This window comes from Mycteria americana (assembly GCF_035582795.1).
Source record: "Mycteria americana isolate JAX WOST 10 ecotype Jacksonville Zoo and Gardens chromosome Z unlocalized genomic scaffold, USCA_MyAme_1.0 Scaffold_18, whole genome shotgun sequence".
Lineage (NCBI taxonomy): Eukaryota > Metazoa > Chordata > Aves > Ciconiiformes > Ciconiidae > Mycteria > Mycteria americana.
The window spans coordinates 16,464,180-16,479,882 of record NW_027445436.1 but is presented as its reverse complement, the minus strand read 5'-3'; the positions used below and the strand labels follow the sequence as shown (position 1 = coordinate 16,479,882).

General features: G+C 44.8%; 1 protein-coding gene across 1 annotated transcript in view; it reads left to right on the top strand.

Moving 5' to 3' along the window:
* Window positions 1-256: 256 nt before the first annotated feature.
* Window positions 257-15,703, top strand: part of LOC142402921 (tubulin-specific chaperone A-like) — a 61,041-nt gene continuing 45,594 nt past the window's right edge. The window contains exon 1 of the mRNA XM_075488899.1: window positions 257-412. Within this exon, the coding sequence (XP_075345014.1) occupies window positions 360-412 (53 nt within the window). The 5' untranslated portion in view covers window positions 257-359. The remainder of the gene's footprint in view (window positions 413-15,703) is intronic.

Below are 15,703 nucleotides of genomic sequence, written 5' to 3'. Positions count from 1 at the left end.
CTCAGAATAACTCCTATTGCTGCATCTGAGGGTGGATTCAGGCTTTTTTTGCGTGTGTGCTTATGAAGAAATAGTGAATTACAGTTGACCGCTCGAGGGGCGGTCGCAGCGCCGCGCAAGCTACTGCGCACACGCGAAACCCACCCACGCCCGGCCCGGCCCTCGCTGGTCGCTATGGGGACGCCTCCACGGGGCGGGGGGGAGGGGCGCGGAGCCCCGCCCCCGCTCTCGGTGGTGCCGCCCAGGCTGGCGGCTTGGCGCATGCGTGGGATCGAGCTGTGTAGTCACGGCGCTGCGCCGTATCATCCGTCTCTGCGCCGCTAGGGTCTAGTCCGTGCTGCTCCTCCATCAGTCCCGTCATGGCTGACCTACGCTTGAGGCAGATCAAGATTAAGACCGGTGTCGTGAGGCGGTGAGTGCGCGCGCGCGCGCGCGCGGGGGGGGGGAAGCCTTTGGGGGAGGCTGAGGGCGGTCTCGCCGTTCCCGAGGGGGCGAGCGGAGAGTGGGAGCGGGCTCGGCTCTGCTGCGAGCTCTGAGGGCAGTCCCCGTCGCCCTGAGCGGGGAGGGGTCCCTGCCGCCGCGGCCCCTGGGGGCTCCGCCGGGCCGAGCGGAGGAGCTGCGAGTGGGGCTTCGTGCGCTGCTGGCTGTGCCTGCTGCGGGGTCTGGGGGTTGTTGTTGCAGTGGGGTGGGGCTGCTGAGGTGTGCTGGAGGGCGGCTGTGGCGTAAGTTCTGCAATGGCTGCTGGTTTCTTCCCCTTGCGCACCGTCGTCAGGAAAAGGTCTTTCTTTCCCGAGACCGCAATTAAACGGGGGTTTTTGTCACGCTGCCCCGTCAGCGTACAGGGCAGTCTCGCCGTATACCTCGCAGAGGCAGGAAGTCTTACCTGTTTTACCAAAACAAATGTTAAATGGGATATTTCTGATTCAATAGTTCACACCGCAAAACCGATGGTAAGTTCAACACCTGAGTCTTGGTTTTGTCTAGTTTTAACACAGTCTTCATTTTAAAGAAAAGTTGCAGTTTATCTATCTGGATTCCTCTTATTATGACTGTAAGTGCAAGGCTTTGATGTTAAATATTTGGTCACAGTGGCGTTTATTAAGGCTGCACCCTACAAAGACTGCACTGGCTCAGGCAGAGACAGGAATTAGTATGTGTGCTGGATCAGGATGTTAAATAGTCCAGTTCTGTACAATCAACTTTGTATTATGACTTATTTAAATTCAGTTAGTGAAAGACTAACAATAAAATGGGTATGCTTTCTAATACCTGATTAGCTTTTAAGGATTGGACTTCAAGACTAGAAAAGTAAAATGGATACAGGTTTATCACTATGTTTATGCTAAATAAAGACACTTTGAGTTCTCAAAAAAAAAAAAACCCCAAACCAAGAAAAACCCCCAAAACGGGGAACAGTTCTCAAGTACTACTGCAAATTGATTATATGATTTCAGGTCCTGTTTCCTGTCACTGTGCAGGGTGTGCAAATTATGAACTTGTGTGTTATTTTTAAGCTAGAAAGTTCTAGTGTGGTCTGATTGAGCAGCTTGGTGACTGCTGCTTGTTTTGGGTCCCTTTCATGACCTGTGTTATGGTTACTGGCTTTGCTGGACAGGAACATTATAAATGTTCTCTGCATTTGTAAGTGGATGGTGGTTTGTGTTGTTTTTTGTAGACAAAGTATTCTGAGGTGTGGGAAAACTAGATTTACTTAGGTTAACATTTTTTTTCAGTCTCTATATTCTTTCCGTCAGCCAAAAGTATAACTTATTGGTGTCTAGATAGTTTTGAGAAAACTGTTATATCTATGTATTGGGTTTGTGTGGCAAGGTTTTGGTAGCGGAGGAGGGGGCTACAGGGGTGGCCCCTGTGAGAAGATGCCAGAAGTTTCCCCTGTGTCCGTCAGAGCCAGTGCCAACCAGCTCCAAGATGGACCTGCTGCTGGCCAAGGCCGAGCCAATCAGCGACAGTGGTAGCGCCTCTGTGATAACATATTTAAGAAGGGGAAAAAAACTGCTGCACAACAGCAGCCAGGGGAGAGAGGAGTGAGAATATGTGAGAGAAACAACTCTGCAGACACCAAGGTCAGTGAAGAAGGAGGGGGAGGAGGTGCTCCAGGTGCCAGAGCAGAGATTCCCCTGTAGCCCGTGGTGAAGACCATGGTGAAGCAGGTTGTCCCCCTGCAGCCCATGGAGGTTAACGGTGGAGCAGATATCCACCTGCAGCCCATGGAGGGCCCCACACTGGAGCAGTCCATTCCTGAAGAACTGCAGCCCGTGGGAAGGACCCACATTGGAGAAGTTCATGGAGGACTGTCTCCTGTGGGTGGGACCCCACACTGGAGCAGGGGAAGAGTGTGAGGAGGAAGGAGTGGCAGAGACAATGTGTGATGAACTGACCGCAACCCCCATTTCCCATCCCCCTGCGCTGCTCGGGGAGAGGAGGTAGAGAAAATTGGGAGTGAAGTTGAGCCTGGGAAGAAGGGAAGGGTGAGGGGGAAGGTGTTTTAAGATTTGGTTTTGTTTCTCATTACCCTACTCTGATTTTGAATGGCAATAAATTAAATTAATTTCCCCAAGTTGAGTCTGTTTTTGCCCATGACGGTAATTGCTGAGTGATCTCCCTGTCCTTATCTCAACCCATGAGCCTTTTGTTGTATTTTTTTCTCCCCTGTCCAGCTGAGGAGTGGGAGTGATAGAGCAGCTTGGTGGGCACCTGGCATCCAGCCAGGGTGAACCCACCACGATCTAATAAGACACAGTTTTACTTCTGTGGAATTTGTAATTTGTGGAAGTTTCTGTACTGGCTTATTGCTGCTCTTTGATAGTTTTACTGAGAGAACTGTGTGGTAATACTGAACAGCACTTCAGATGACCATTGCTTAATAATAAATCATCACAAAAGTTACCTGAACAAGCTTTTTCCTCATGTTTATAGACTGGGAAACAGAGAGGGAAAGCCTATACTAGGCAATGAACAACTGTGTGGAGATAGTAGTCAGAGCTGGTGCAGGTCTGTGTGTTCACATGATAAATGCTGTACCATGTGGCTATGTTCCCCTGGACCTGGAAGTGGTTTAATGATGCTAGCGTGGAGCTAGCTCAGTGTCTGTATATCACTGTCCTTAGTGCTTCCAGCTCTGAGATTAGCTTGCATGTTCTTCATCTGAATGTCTCTGCTGCTGCAGTTTAAGTTAGAGTCTCAGAGCTGAGAACAAGAGATTAGAAGTTACTAGTGGTGTTATCCTGTGTGAGCAATTTCTTTACTGCTTAGTGTGGCTCTTCTGTTTGTTCACTTGATTTATGGAAGTCCATGGATGCTGGTTTTGATTTTGTTACAGGTTTGTTGCATCAAAGTGACAGAGTAGGCTGCTTAAATTCCCACTGAATTAAGTTAGAATTATACTAACACAGTTCAAATTATATACAGTCAAAATTAAGACACAAAGATTCTAATGTTTCTACTTTGTTTCTAATAGCACCCTTTCCCTGATGTTATACTCACCTGTTGCGTTAAGAGTTACTGTTGCATACAAATAAGAGTCTGAGGGGTGGCTGAGGGGAACCCTCCCGTTGAGTCACGAGGTTCAGACAGGACCCCCTTGCTTTCTAAACTCCTTCTCAGAGAGGAGCCTAGGTGCGGCTAGGTCCAGTCTTAGTCTCAGACCTGGTCAACGGTTTATTTTCTAAGGACTGTATGTGTAGCCACTTATTGGTTCAGGGTTTTCACTAAGGCGACAGCATTAACTTTTACACCCCCTCAGTCTGGTCGTGTTGAAGGAACTATCACGGCCAGAGCAGTGAAGAGTGCAGTTTATTAGAGCAACAGATGCACAGATTCTTTGGATTACCGGTGATAAATTAACTGTCTGCAAAGCACATACAAATGTCAAGAATATGAGTAGGAATAACACGGCCGGACACAAACATGTAGATAACCCGGCCGGAAGAATATGAGTAACACGGCCGGATATAGCACATCCGGAGGAATATAAGTAATATGGCTGGAGGACAAACGCGTTAAAAGAAAATAATAAAGCGACTCTATAGAGATTTCTAAGTTTCCCGGGGAGGCACTTGGTATAACCAAGTGTTCGACTCTTACCCAAAGGCGTCCCTGTTGCCGTGAAAAGCCGAAATCAGAACTCAATAGTCGGGATGACTATTAAGCAGGTATTCTTTATTGCAGCGCTGGGCAGCACTGGGGATCGCTCCGCCACAAGTGCTCCGACAAACAAGCAAGATCACAGAGGTTATATGTTGCAAAATATACATATTCATAAGATTAATTTATATAAACATGAGATTTCTTGGAACTCATTAATATATGTAAATGTCCCTGACGCATGCGTACTTAAGTCCTTAGGTGGTCGTTAGGGATCCTCTGGTGGTCGTTGGAGGAAGTCAGTAGTCTTCATCACTCTGACCGCTGACTGAACTTTGTCTTTACGCATGCTCAGTCCATCTTTGTCTTGCTCATACCTTCCTTGCATATCCAAAATCAGGTGGTTCTTGAGTAGTTTCTCCTTATCAGCCCTTTCCAGGGACACAGGGCCTGAAGAATTCCTTTTTATCTATCTTCATTGCAACTATCTCAGCTAACCAAGGATTTAACACAGGCAAAGCATTCTTACTCTAATGATTAGGTCAAATAAAGAAAGCTCGTTAGCAATTCTGCTGTCTAAGCTTACTGGCAAGCTAGGCCAAATTATCTGCGAAAGGGAGACTAAAAGGAAACATTGAGCAACCAAGATATTTACAGCATTTCTTTTTGTCTTTGGGGATTTTAGCTCTTTTCATCCCGATGGGGGGGAAGAGAGGCTCAGCCCGTCGACTGATCCCAAACGTCAGAGTGATACACGATGGTGTCTTCCCTAACATTCTCTTTCTCTTAAACCATTTTATACTATTTTTCACCTTTCAGGTGGAGCTTGAGTGACTCTAGTCATACATACCTTTGTTTAGGATTGGTGTAAAGTTTTCTCGCTTCGCTTTTAAAGGTATAAGCTAGAAAAATTCAGTGCGCAAGCTCAGTGAGGGGTGGTCGCACCTTGGAGGCGGGTAGCTTTTGGGATGGAGGTGTGTTTTGGTATTATAATGATGTTATAATGAGCAAAGTTCACCAAAAGGACAGCATTTTGTCAAAAACGTGGCAGGCTGTTGGCCCAGGGTAGTAAATATGCAGCTTATCAGTTCCATGACACCTTTAAGTTCCCCTATTAATGCAGAGCCTGGCTGCGGCATCTCCACACCACTCCACCCTCTGGGCAGCGCCTCTTAGAGTCAGCACGCCAAGTTCCCCTGGCGTTACCAACATCTAAGGTTGCAGGCCTAGGGAACTCCCATGCCATGGATTCCTTACATGTCAGCTGCATTCCACCTGGGAGGCTTCTTCAATGCTGTGCCTTAAGTGTGAATATAAGTTTTAATTTTTAAGCCACCTCGGCCATTATCCCACATCACCTTTTTGCTGGTCCTCTGGGTCCTAAGGCCACTGGCTAAATTTGGTAATGGGGAGGGGACAAATTCAAGCAAGTCATCAGTATCTCAAATCCTTTACTGAGAGGAGTATGATGTTGATGGTTTTGTGCTTCTCTGAGTCTGCATATAGAAACGCATATAAAAATCCACATCTTAGTTTTTCTTCATTGTTTTGCACTCCGTACTTTATCTGAATTTACTGTATATGGTGTTTTCCATGTGTTGAATTGTTTTTCTTTGTTATCCGAAAACTGGTTTTGTCCATCTCTCAGGGTTGCATTTCTTTGATGACCAGTACTTAACTATTGGTGAGTTGTTTATAGCACTGGGGCACTTCAGCGTCTTCCTGTGCCTGTGTTTTCAAGGGCTCTGCTATCACCCCATGTTCCTGCTCTCCTCAGGTTTGATAATTTATGCTGTATTTTTATTCAAAGTCAGAGATAGCTCATTCTTGTTAGTAACAAAAATCAATACAGCAGTGTTACGCCACACAATTGTACAAAGCTGAGCAAAAACTAAAACAAAGTAGGTAACTGTTACATAGCCATAATAGCGGTTACAGTTAAACTAGTAAAAGAAAGCTCTAGGCTGGCCGAGACAAGTCTGGGCAAAGTCTGACTATTCCTGAGAACTATTTTGTGAGCCTAATACAAATCCTGTGGCCTCTTAAAAACCATGCTTAATAAATTACATTATGTTTCAGGGGCACTGTATAGGTGGGCATTCCTCTGAGGTGAAACAATTGCCAGTTGTGACAGAAGACTTGGTGCTGGTCTGTGGTGGCTTAAGCTAATCTAAATCTGAGCTGCTGTGTTACAGCCTCCTGCCCAGCACAAGAACTTAGGTGGCCACACATCTGTATATTTCAGGGAGCTGATCCACTGAAAAATAACCCAGACTTAAAAAGAAAAAGTTATTTTGAAGGATGAGGCCTGCCTGGACCAGCTTGCCATGCTGCTGTATACGTTTCAGGGCTAGTACAAAGAAAGTGATGAAAACATCTGGGGAAATTATACAAGTGGAGTCAGCAGGATTCAGATTTGCTTTTGGAGAATGGCTGTGTGAATAAGCAAGTAAACAGCTTGTGCTTGTTGTGTGATAACAATATGCACATCTACAGTTACTCTGCAGCAGCTGGCATACTGTAAGTGAAGGTAACTTTTTAAAAAAAATATTCCTTTTTCTTTTTTTTTTCTTTTTTTAAATCTTATACTCCCTGTGGGGGAGATGATACAGCAGTAGCTCCCACTTGTGTGACAGCTGCACACAGATGCAAGAAGAGGCGTGGCTCTGTCCCACTCCACCCTTCCTTCTCCAACTAGAAGCCTAGTTCTGTACTCTGTGCTACGGTGTGTGTGCATGTGACTTGAGTCAACTTAGGAACATTAATATTGTCCTCATTTAGGACTAGAGCAACTATATAGGTATTTATTCCTAGTGTGTGAGAGGACTCGCGTAGAGGCTTATTAAACATGCCATAAAGTGACTGACTTCACACTTAAGTTACTTTTATTTTTTTCTGAATTTGCAGTTTAGAAAAGTGCATTGAATTTAGCCTGTAATACTGATTTTTTCAAGCACGTTCAATACTCAGGCTATAAGAGTATATAAAAAAAGGTAAGAGTCAAGAACCATTAGGATTTATTGAACTTTTTCGACACTTCATTTGTCTTTTTTTAATCATCTGCTGTAGCCCATTCTTTTCTCTCATCAGTTACCTAACTCATCACTTTTTTCAAACTAAGAACAAAGCAGCTGTTTAATGTGGGATTACTTTTTTTTTTAGCTGTATATCATATATTCTTTGTGTACTCCTCTTGAGAGACTATATTGTAGGTTGTAGATACTTTACTTGCATAACAATGTAAGAAGCATGAAAGTATCAATGAAAGAAATTTGAACTAGGAATGGGGAGAACATTTTGCTTTTTCTGACAAATCTGATAGCCAGGCTCTTGGTGATTGCATAATTTGATTAGCCAGTCTTTCAAAAAAGTAGATTTGATGAGCATGAATAATAATGTACTTGTGGCTTATGTCCTAATAAGCAATGCTTCTGTTTAATCACTTCAAAGTGAGGATCAGAGATAACATTGGTCCATTGCTTGATGAGGTTGGTTACCTCACAAATAGGGACGTAAACGAAGCAGAGACGTTTAATGCCTTCTTCGCCTCTGTCTTTAACACCAATGATGGGCCCTGGGACACCCAGAGCCCTGTGTTGGAAGATTGTGACTGGGGGGGATGATAAACTCCCAGCTGACTCTGAACTTGTTTGAGACTTGCTGCTCCAGCTGGATGCACATAAGTATGGGGCCCGATGGCATTCATCCCAGGGTACTGAAATCCCTGGCCAATGTTATCGCAGGACCTCTCGCCATTATTTTTCAATGGCCTTGGGAGTCTGGAGAGAGGTCCCAGTTGACTGGAAGCTGGCAAATGTTGTCCCAATTTTCAAGAAGGGGAAGAAGGAAGACCCTGGTAATTACAGGCCTGTCAGTCCCATTTCAGTGCCTGGTACAATTATGGATAAGTTTATTCTGGGAGTTACTGAAAAAATACTTGAGACACAACACAGTCATTGGTCATAGCCAGCACGGATTCACAAGGGGAAAGTCCTGTTTAACCAACTTAATTTCCTTTTATGACAAGGTCACCCATCTAGTTGACCAAGGGAAGCCAGTAGATGTGGTGGGTTTGGATTTTAGCTTTTGATACTGTCTCTCGCAGTATCTGGACAAAATGTCCAGCATACAGCTAGACAAGTCCATAATACGATGGGTGAGCAATTGGCTGACAGGTCAGGCTCAAAGAGTTATAGGAAATGGGGTTACATCAGGCTGGTGACCAGTCACCAGTGGGGTTTCCCAGGGCTCAATTTTAGGGCCAGTGCTCTTTTTATGTTTTTACAAGTGATCTGGATGCAGGAGTGGAATGTACATTAAGTAAGTTTGCTGATGATACTAAATTAGGAGGAGCTGTGGACTCCCTTGAGGGTAGAGAGGCCTTACAGAGAGATCTGGATAGACTAGTGTTAAAGGAGAAGCCGCTGCCCAAGCATTCACACACCGTTCAGGGAGTCGCACACACACCACCCGAGACTTTAACTGCTAGGACCGGAGTTCCTTTGCAGTGGGCAGCTCAACTGAGCTGACGGGTGCCCCTTTTCGACCTAAATATTCTTTCTGACACAGCTGAAGTTTGGATGGGTATGCACAATGACCTTTCTCTGCTAAGGCAGTACATAGATGTATAGTGTCTTTTATACAGGTGTCCTCGTCTTTACTTGCTATCAGCAAATCATCTACATATTGTACAAGGGCTGATTTGTCCAGTAATTTTATGTGTCTCAAATAATTTCTCAGTATTTGTGAAAAAATCGTAGGAGACCCTGCAAACCCTTGTGGGAGGTGCATCCAGTTTAATTGTTGTCCTTTCCTTGTAAAGGCAAACAAAAGTTGGCTGTCCTCATCTAAAGGGATACTAAAGAAGGCAGCCGTTAGATATTTTACTGTGATTGATCTTGCCCAATGCGGTATTTGTAAAAGTATGGTAGAGGGATCGGGCACTACTGGATGAAGAGTCACTACATGCTGATTAACTACCCATAGATCTTGCACAAAACGGTATTCCAGGTCCCCATCTTCATCTAATCTATTCTTTTTTACAGGGAGTATAGGAGTGTTATATGGTGACACACACACACCTTCAAAATTCCTCGGGCTAAATACCGGTCTATTTGCTTTTGAATGCTCTTCTCAGCTTCTTGGGGAATCGGGTACTGTTTCATAGCTGGAGGGAGGTTCCCTCCCTTTGTTTTTATGTTTACAGGTTGAGCTGAAACTAGTAATCCCACATCCATGCTAGTTTTATTCCACAACTTTGTTGGTATGGATTTCAATACTTCTGGTATTTTTAGCTCATTATTTGGGCTTCCAGTGATTACAGTCATTCCCATGATTATTAAATCTATTCCTTCGGGCGACAAGTGTAATTCTACATCTAAAGCCTGCAAGAGATCTCTCCCTAACAGGCACACTGGGGAGTCCTCTGCCAATACGAATTGCCCCCATATACTCTTGTTTCCTATGGTTGCTAATAGAGGTTTGCTCAAATTTTTCTCTTTCTGTCCTGTGACTCCACGTATTAAAATTCTGTCTGTGGTCCGAGACCCTCTCAGGGTAAAATTCAAAAGAGATAATGTGGCTCCTGTATCTACCAAGAATTCAACTTCACGACCTTCAACTTTACCTATAATATGTCCCTGCTGATCCAGTTGGGTTACCCACATATTAAAAATTCCTAGTCCTTCTGCTTCCCCTTCAGGATCCGCAGGGTTTCTTTCCTTCAGTTATTGTGATTGTGAGTCTTCCTGGGGTAATTCTTCCCGGTGATAATTTCCTTCTTTTGCCCTCTCCCGCGGCTGAAGTAGGGCATATCCAGTGGGAATGCCCAGATTCCCACAATAATAACACTCCCTTCCAGCATTCCTTCCCGATCCCCTTTCTTTTCTCCCAAATCTTAGCTCAGACCTAGTATCCAGTCTCTTTCCCCCACTCCCCGACCCCTGTCTCTCACTTGCCAATGCCTTGCTAAAGCTGTGGCCAATAAATTTGCCTCCTGCTCTTTTATTTTCTTCCTTTCTTTAACCTGCTCAGCTTTTTGCCTTTCCTCAGGCCCATCATATGCAAACACAGCAATACTCAAAATGTTTTGCAAATTCTCTCCCTGCCACCCGGGCATGTGTTCTTTAAAGTAATTCCATATATCATGGGCTGCCTGATCCACAAAGACTCTAATAGCGAGCGCGTCATTAAAATTCTGCGGCGTCATTCCTCTGTATTTTAGCAAAGCTTGTTGGAGTCATCCCCAAAAATCACTGGGGTGCTCATCAGGTCTCTGCCTGCATTCTTGTACTTTAGTCCAGTTCACCCCTAGTTCCCCACATGCTCTAATGGCTTCTACCAAATTCTGGAGCCCTGTCTGACAAACGGCTCGATCCCCTGCATGATTATAGTCCCAGTTTGGATCACTTGCTGGCCAGGGGTTTCTGTTTCCTCCCTTCTGTTATCCAATTCAGCCTCCTTATTCATTATTTTCTCTCTTTCATCAGGGCAAAAGAGTTCCCACTATTGTATTTGAGTGTCACTCCGATTCAGATTATACCCTGTACATATATTCAAGAATAATTGGGTACACCTCTCGGCATCTTCCCTTAGGTGGGGCATCTTACTTCCCCACAATGCTAAGTCACTAGGTTTCCAAGGCTGGTGCCTATAAAAGGTTAATACTGGCGCAGTCTCCATCGGGACCCCAGGTTGCATAGCAGCAGGATTAGGAACGTGAGTCATAGTCATAGGAAAGAGCCTGGCAGCCAGCCGGAGGGTTAAGAGGAGGAGAGTCAGAAGAAGACAGATAAGGTGGGGTTGAACTACTCTCAGGAATTTTTTTCTCGGTAGCTTCTGCTACTGCTACAATTACCTCCTTTTTCTTTTTTGATTCTTGTCCAGGGAGTTTTCTTTCCCCAGACCATGCATGCCATACATACCAGTAATCCATTTGGTATGGGTATCTATCCTCCAGTCAACGACTTAAATAGGTTAATTTGTGTGGATCGAAGGTTCCCCAGGTTGGCCATAACTCTAAAGGCCTCCCTCCTGCCATTCTTGTAATAAACGGCCATTCATCTTAGCACAATTTGATTGCACGCTTTTTAGATAATTCTGCTGTACCATAGATTTTCTCCTAATTCTGCAAGACCTCGGCCAAGGGTGTCCCCTTTTCTATGCTGGGTACATTTCCTATTTCTCTTCCCCCCCCCCCCCCCCCCCAGTACCAGGGTCTCAATTATGTGCGTTTTATGCTGGTCAGGCCACGCATTCTCTCTTTATTCTTGTGCAGTTTACGCTGATCAGGCCACACACGGCCCCAATCACTAGTCTCAAGTCTGCTCAAGGAATTTTAACACTCACCTTTCGGAGCCTCCTGTTCAAAGGTCCCAGGTGAATTCACCCACAGCTGGCAGTTAGATGTTTGGAGGTGGGAGGAGCCGAGGGTGCTGGCCTAGGGTCCCATCTGGGTTGCCAAACTGTTAAAGGGGAAGCTGCTGCCTGAGCATTCACACACCATTCAGGGAGTCGCACACACACCACCCGAGACTTTAACTGCTAGGACCGGAGTCCCTTCGCAGCGGGCAGCTCCACTGAGCTGACGGGTGCCCCTTTTCGACTCCTCGCTCACACACACACTCACTCTCAGGCGCTTTCTCTCCCCTCTGGCTTGACGCTAGGTTTCCCAAAGCAGAGTCTCCAATATGACGTTTGCCAGACGAATGTATTGATTGGTACAGTGGTGAAAACAGCTCTAGTTGGGTGCCTCCAGAGATAGACCCAGAACAAAGAAATCCCTGGGCAATTATACCCTTACAATTTAAATTCCCCTCCCCTCATGAGACAGTTTGGACCAATAGTAATATTTGGGTCTGGGGTCTTCCTGTTCTTCATTGGGTTCTTTCATTGTCTCTAGGTGGGCTGATTCTTCTCTTATCTCTAAGGTTGTAGCTTTTGCTGATGATTGTAGCTTCCTTATCTTTCTGGTTTGCACTGCTTTCGGGGCTTTCCTTCATGTAGCCAAGTAAAAGTTCAGTGCACAGTCAGTGGATCTGGGTGAAAGTTCACAGCTTGCGGCCTGAGGCTTCAACAAGCCTTGCTACTAATGCTAAAGTGACTACTACAACGCTAGAGAGCTGGGCAATCACCAACCGTATGAAATTTAACAAGAGCAAGTGCCGGATTCTGCACCTGGGATGGGGTAATCCTGGTTATACGTACAAATTGGGGGACAAGAGGCTGGAGAGCAGCCCCGCGGAAAGAGATCTGGGAGTTTGGGTTCATGGCAAGTTGAATATGAGTCAACAGTGTGCCCTGGCAGCCAAAAGGGCCAACCGGGTCCTGGGGTGCATCAAGCACAGCATAGCTAGCCGGTCAAGGGAGGTGATTGTCCCCCTCCACGCTGCACTGGTGCAGCCCCACCTCGAGTACTGTGTGCAGTTTTGGGCGCCTCAATATAAGAAGGACATCAGACTATTAGAGTGTGTCCAGAGGAGGGCGACCAAGATGGTGAAAGGTCTCGAGGGCAAGACTTATGAGGAGTGGCTGAGGTCACTTGGCTTGTTCAGCTTGGAGAAGAGAAGGCTGAGGGGTGACCTCATTGCAGTCTACGACTTCCTCAAGGGGGGCAGCGGAGGGGGAGGTGCTGATCTCCTCTCTCTGGTGACCAGCGATAGGACATGAGGAAATGGAATGCAGCTGCGTCAGGGGAAGTTCAGATTGGACATTAGGAAAAGGTTCTTCACCGAGAGGGTGGTCAGTCACTGGAACAGGCTCCCCAGGGAAGTGGTCATGGCACCAAGCCTGTCAGAGTTCAAGGAGGGTCTGGACGATGCTCTTAGTCATATGGTTTAGTTTTAGGTAGTCCTGCAAGGAGCAGGGAGTTGGACTCGATGATCCTTATGGGTCCCTTCCAACTTGAGATATTCTATGATTCTCTGATTCAAAATAGTTTTACTTTTAGTAAATCCAAACTCAGACAACCTGCTAGATAGTGAGGGAATTGATTAGGAAAAAACCCCCCACAAACCCAGTTTTAAAAATATCTTATACTCTTTTCAGAATGGCAATGGTTTTAAAAACTAGTGCAAACAAAGGAAGTTGGGGCATGTGAAAATAGCACTGACATTTGCCCATAGTTTCCATCTGATTAAATGGACGTGACACGAGGAAATTAAAATGAGACTAAGACAATTCACATTGCAGTTGTATTAGTTTAACAGTCTTTTAACACTCTTGTTTAAATGTGGCTGACATACCATAATTACAAATCTGCAAGCCTTGATTATAGAATTTTGTGTCATGAACCTATGGGGAAAGTGTATTGATTTTTGTGAAGCCGCCCTTTTTTAAAGCCACCTTCTAAAAATATTGAATCTTCCAAAGATGTTCTTTTGCCTGTAGCACTGGTATCGATACCGGTTTTTCTCTCTGTAAAATATCCCTACATTGCCAAGCAACTTAGACTGATTTTTTAATTATTATTATTTTTTCCCTCTAAGCACAGAAAGTTCTGCAAGTTACACAGAACTGTTGGTTTCTTCTAAAATATAAATGTAAACAATTATTTTAAATTTAATTATTTTAGTGGTGAGTTCAGGATACTTCATACTTCACTTGCACAAAATGTATTGCAGAGAATGCAGATATTCCTTTTGCTGTATGGTGACTATTGCTAATTCAAGCACAAAACTAGTTAATTTTCTCAGTTACTGAAGAAATTTGCTATTTCTGGTGTAAATCACAAATTTTCTCAATCTTCTCTCCACCATATGAATTAGGGTCACTTTATTGCTGCTTTCTCATTAGCTGTGGGCACCAGCCCTGATTCTTACCATCAATATATTGATAAACTCATGTCTCCTTTCTTTCTTGTTCTTATAATTAGAAGATTGTATGCAACAACTGCTTGTTAGATCGATTAATGGGAAGGGCTGGGATATCCTATATTATATGGGTATTGAGGAATGATCTGCAGAACTGCTCAGCTATACTTAGTCAACATGATAAAGCTATATAATGTTAACACTGCACATCCAAGAGCGCAGGGATTCAGGTGGGGTGAATATATTGCATGCACTGTCAGATACAAGCTGACTCTGTATCCAAATTAAATAACCCATCTCAGAGTGCAGGAGCATTGTGCAGCTGTTGTCTAAGGTTGTCACCAGCTCAGTCTAGGAGTCTTAACAGCCGAGCCTGTAAACTTGGGTTCAGTGCTAGCCAAATGTGGCTGTTGTGGTCCAGAGCTAATCAGATATGTCTTAAGTACCTTCTGTAGTGCTCCTGGAATGAGGATCAGACACAGAAAGTCCCGAGTTGGCCCTGTGGTTGAAGTCTGCTTCAGTCTTTTAGACTTAGTCTCTGTCCCACATAAAAACTGCTTTATGTCAATTGGTTGAGAAAACAGCACACCTGCATTTACACAGTGCTGTCTGAATTAACATCTGTGGCATACATAGTCACCAACCCAGATAATTAGTTTAAGGGTAATTGCAAGTTAACTCTAGTCTCCAGAAACAAAACTACTTGTTTGAAGGGGTTCCTATTTCCCTGTTTTTCAATGCATGCTTTCTTTTAAACTTGAGGAATACCAAACACTACCCACACAGATATTTTTGGTTTTCAAAAAAAAAAAAGCTGTGAGAAGAGCACAGAGGCTGCTGTGAAAACTGCATACTGTTTTTTGTTGGTTTTCTTAAATTATTTTGATTTCATTTTTTTTACCTTTTCAGCAGACCTAAACACTGGTTCCTTTATAGAAGCATCTCACAAATTTAAATTAGTAATGGACAGACCTCTAAAAGATTGCCTTCTTTGCATTCCTTCCTGCATCCCATTACCTCTTATAAAAAAAAAAAAAATACAAGCCTCTAGTGAAACACATGATTCTGGCATCTCATTGGCTTTGTCCCATCCCACAAATGGGCTTGCCTTTGCCTGAGGCAGGAGTAACCCAGACTGTCTTCCCCAGCATGTTTTTTATGTGCACTACAGGGACCTTATCCCCTTCTACAGTAGGTAAAAGTTCTGATTGGGCAGGGCCAGCTCGATTGGCAGATCCCCTAGTGTTGACTAACCAGGTGGCCTTTGCTAAATGTGTATCCCAATCTTTGAATGTCCCACCACTCATTGCTCTCGGTGTAGTCTTTAACAGTCCATTGTATCATTCGATTTTCCCAGAGGCTGGTGCATGATAGGGGATGTGATATACCCACTCAATGCCATGCTTTTTGGCCCAGGTGTCTATGAGGTTGTTTTGGAAACGAGTCCCGTTGTCTGACTCAATTCTCTCTGGGGTGCCATGTTGCCATAGGACTTGCTTTTCAAGGCCCAGGATAGTGTTCCGGGTGGTGGCATGGGGCACAGGATATGTTTCCAGCCATCCAGTGGTTGCTTCCACCCTTATAAGCACGTGGCACTTGCCTTGGTGGGTTTGTGGGAGTGTGATGTGATATAGATCTGCCAGGCCTCCCCATATTTCTATTTCAGCCATCGCCCTCCATACCACAGAGGCTTTAACTGCTTGGCTTGTTTAGTTGCAGCGCATGTTTCACATTCATGGGTAACCTGTGCAATAGTGTCCATGGTCAAGTCCACCCCTCGATCACGAGCC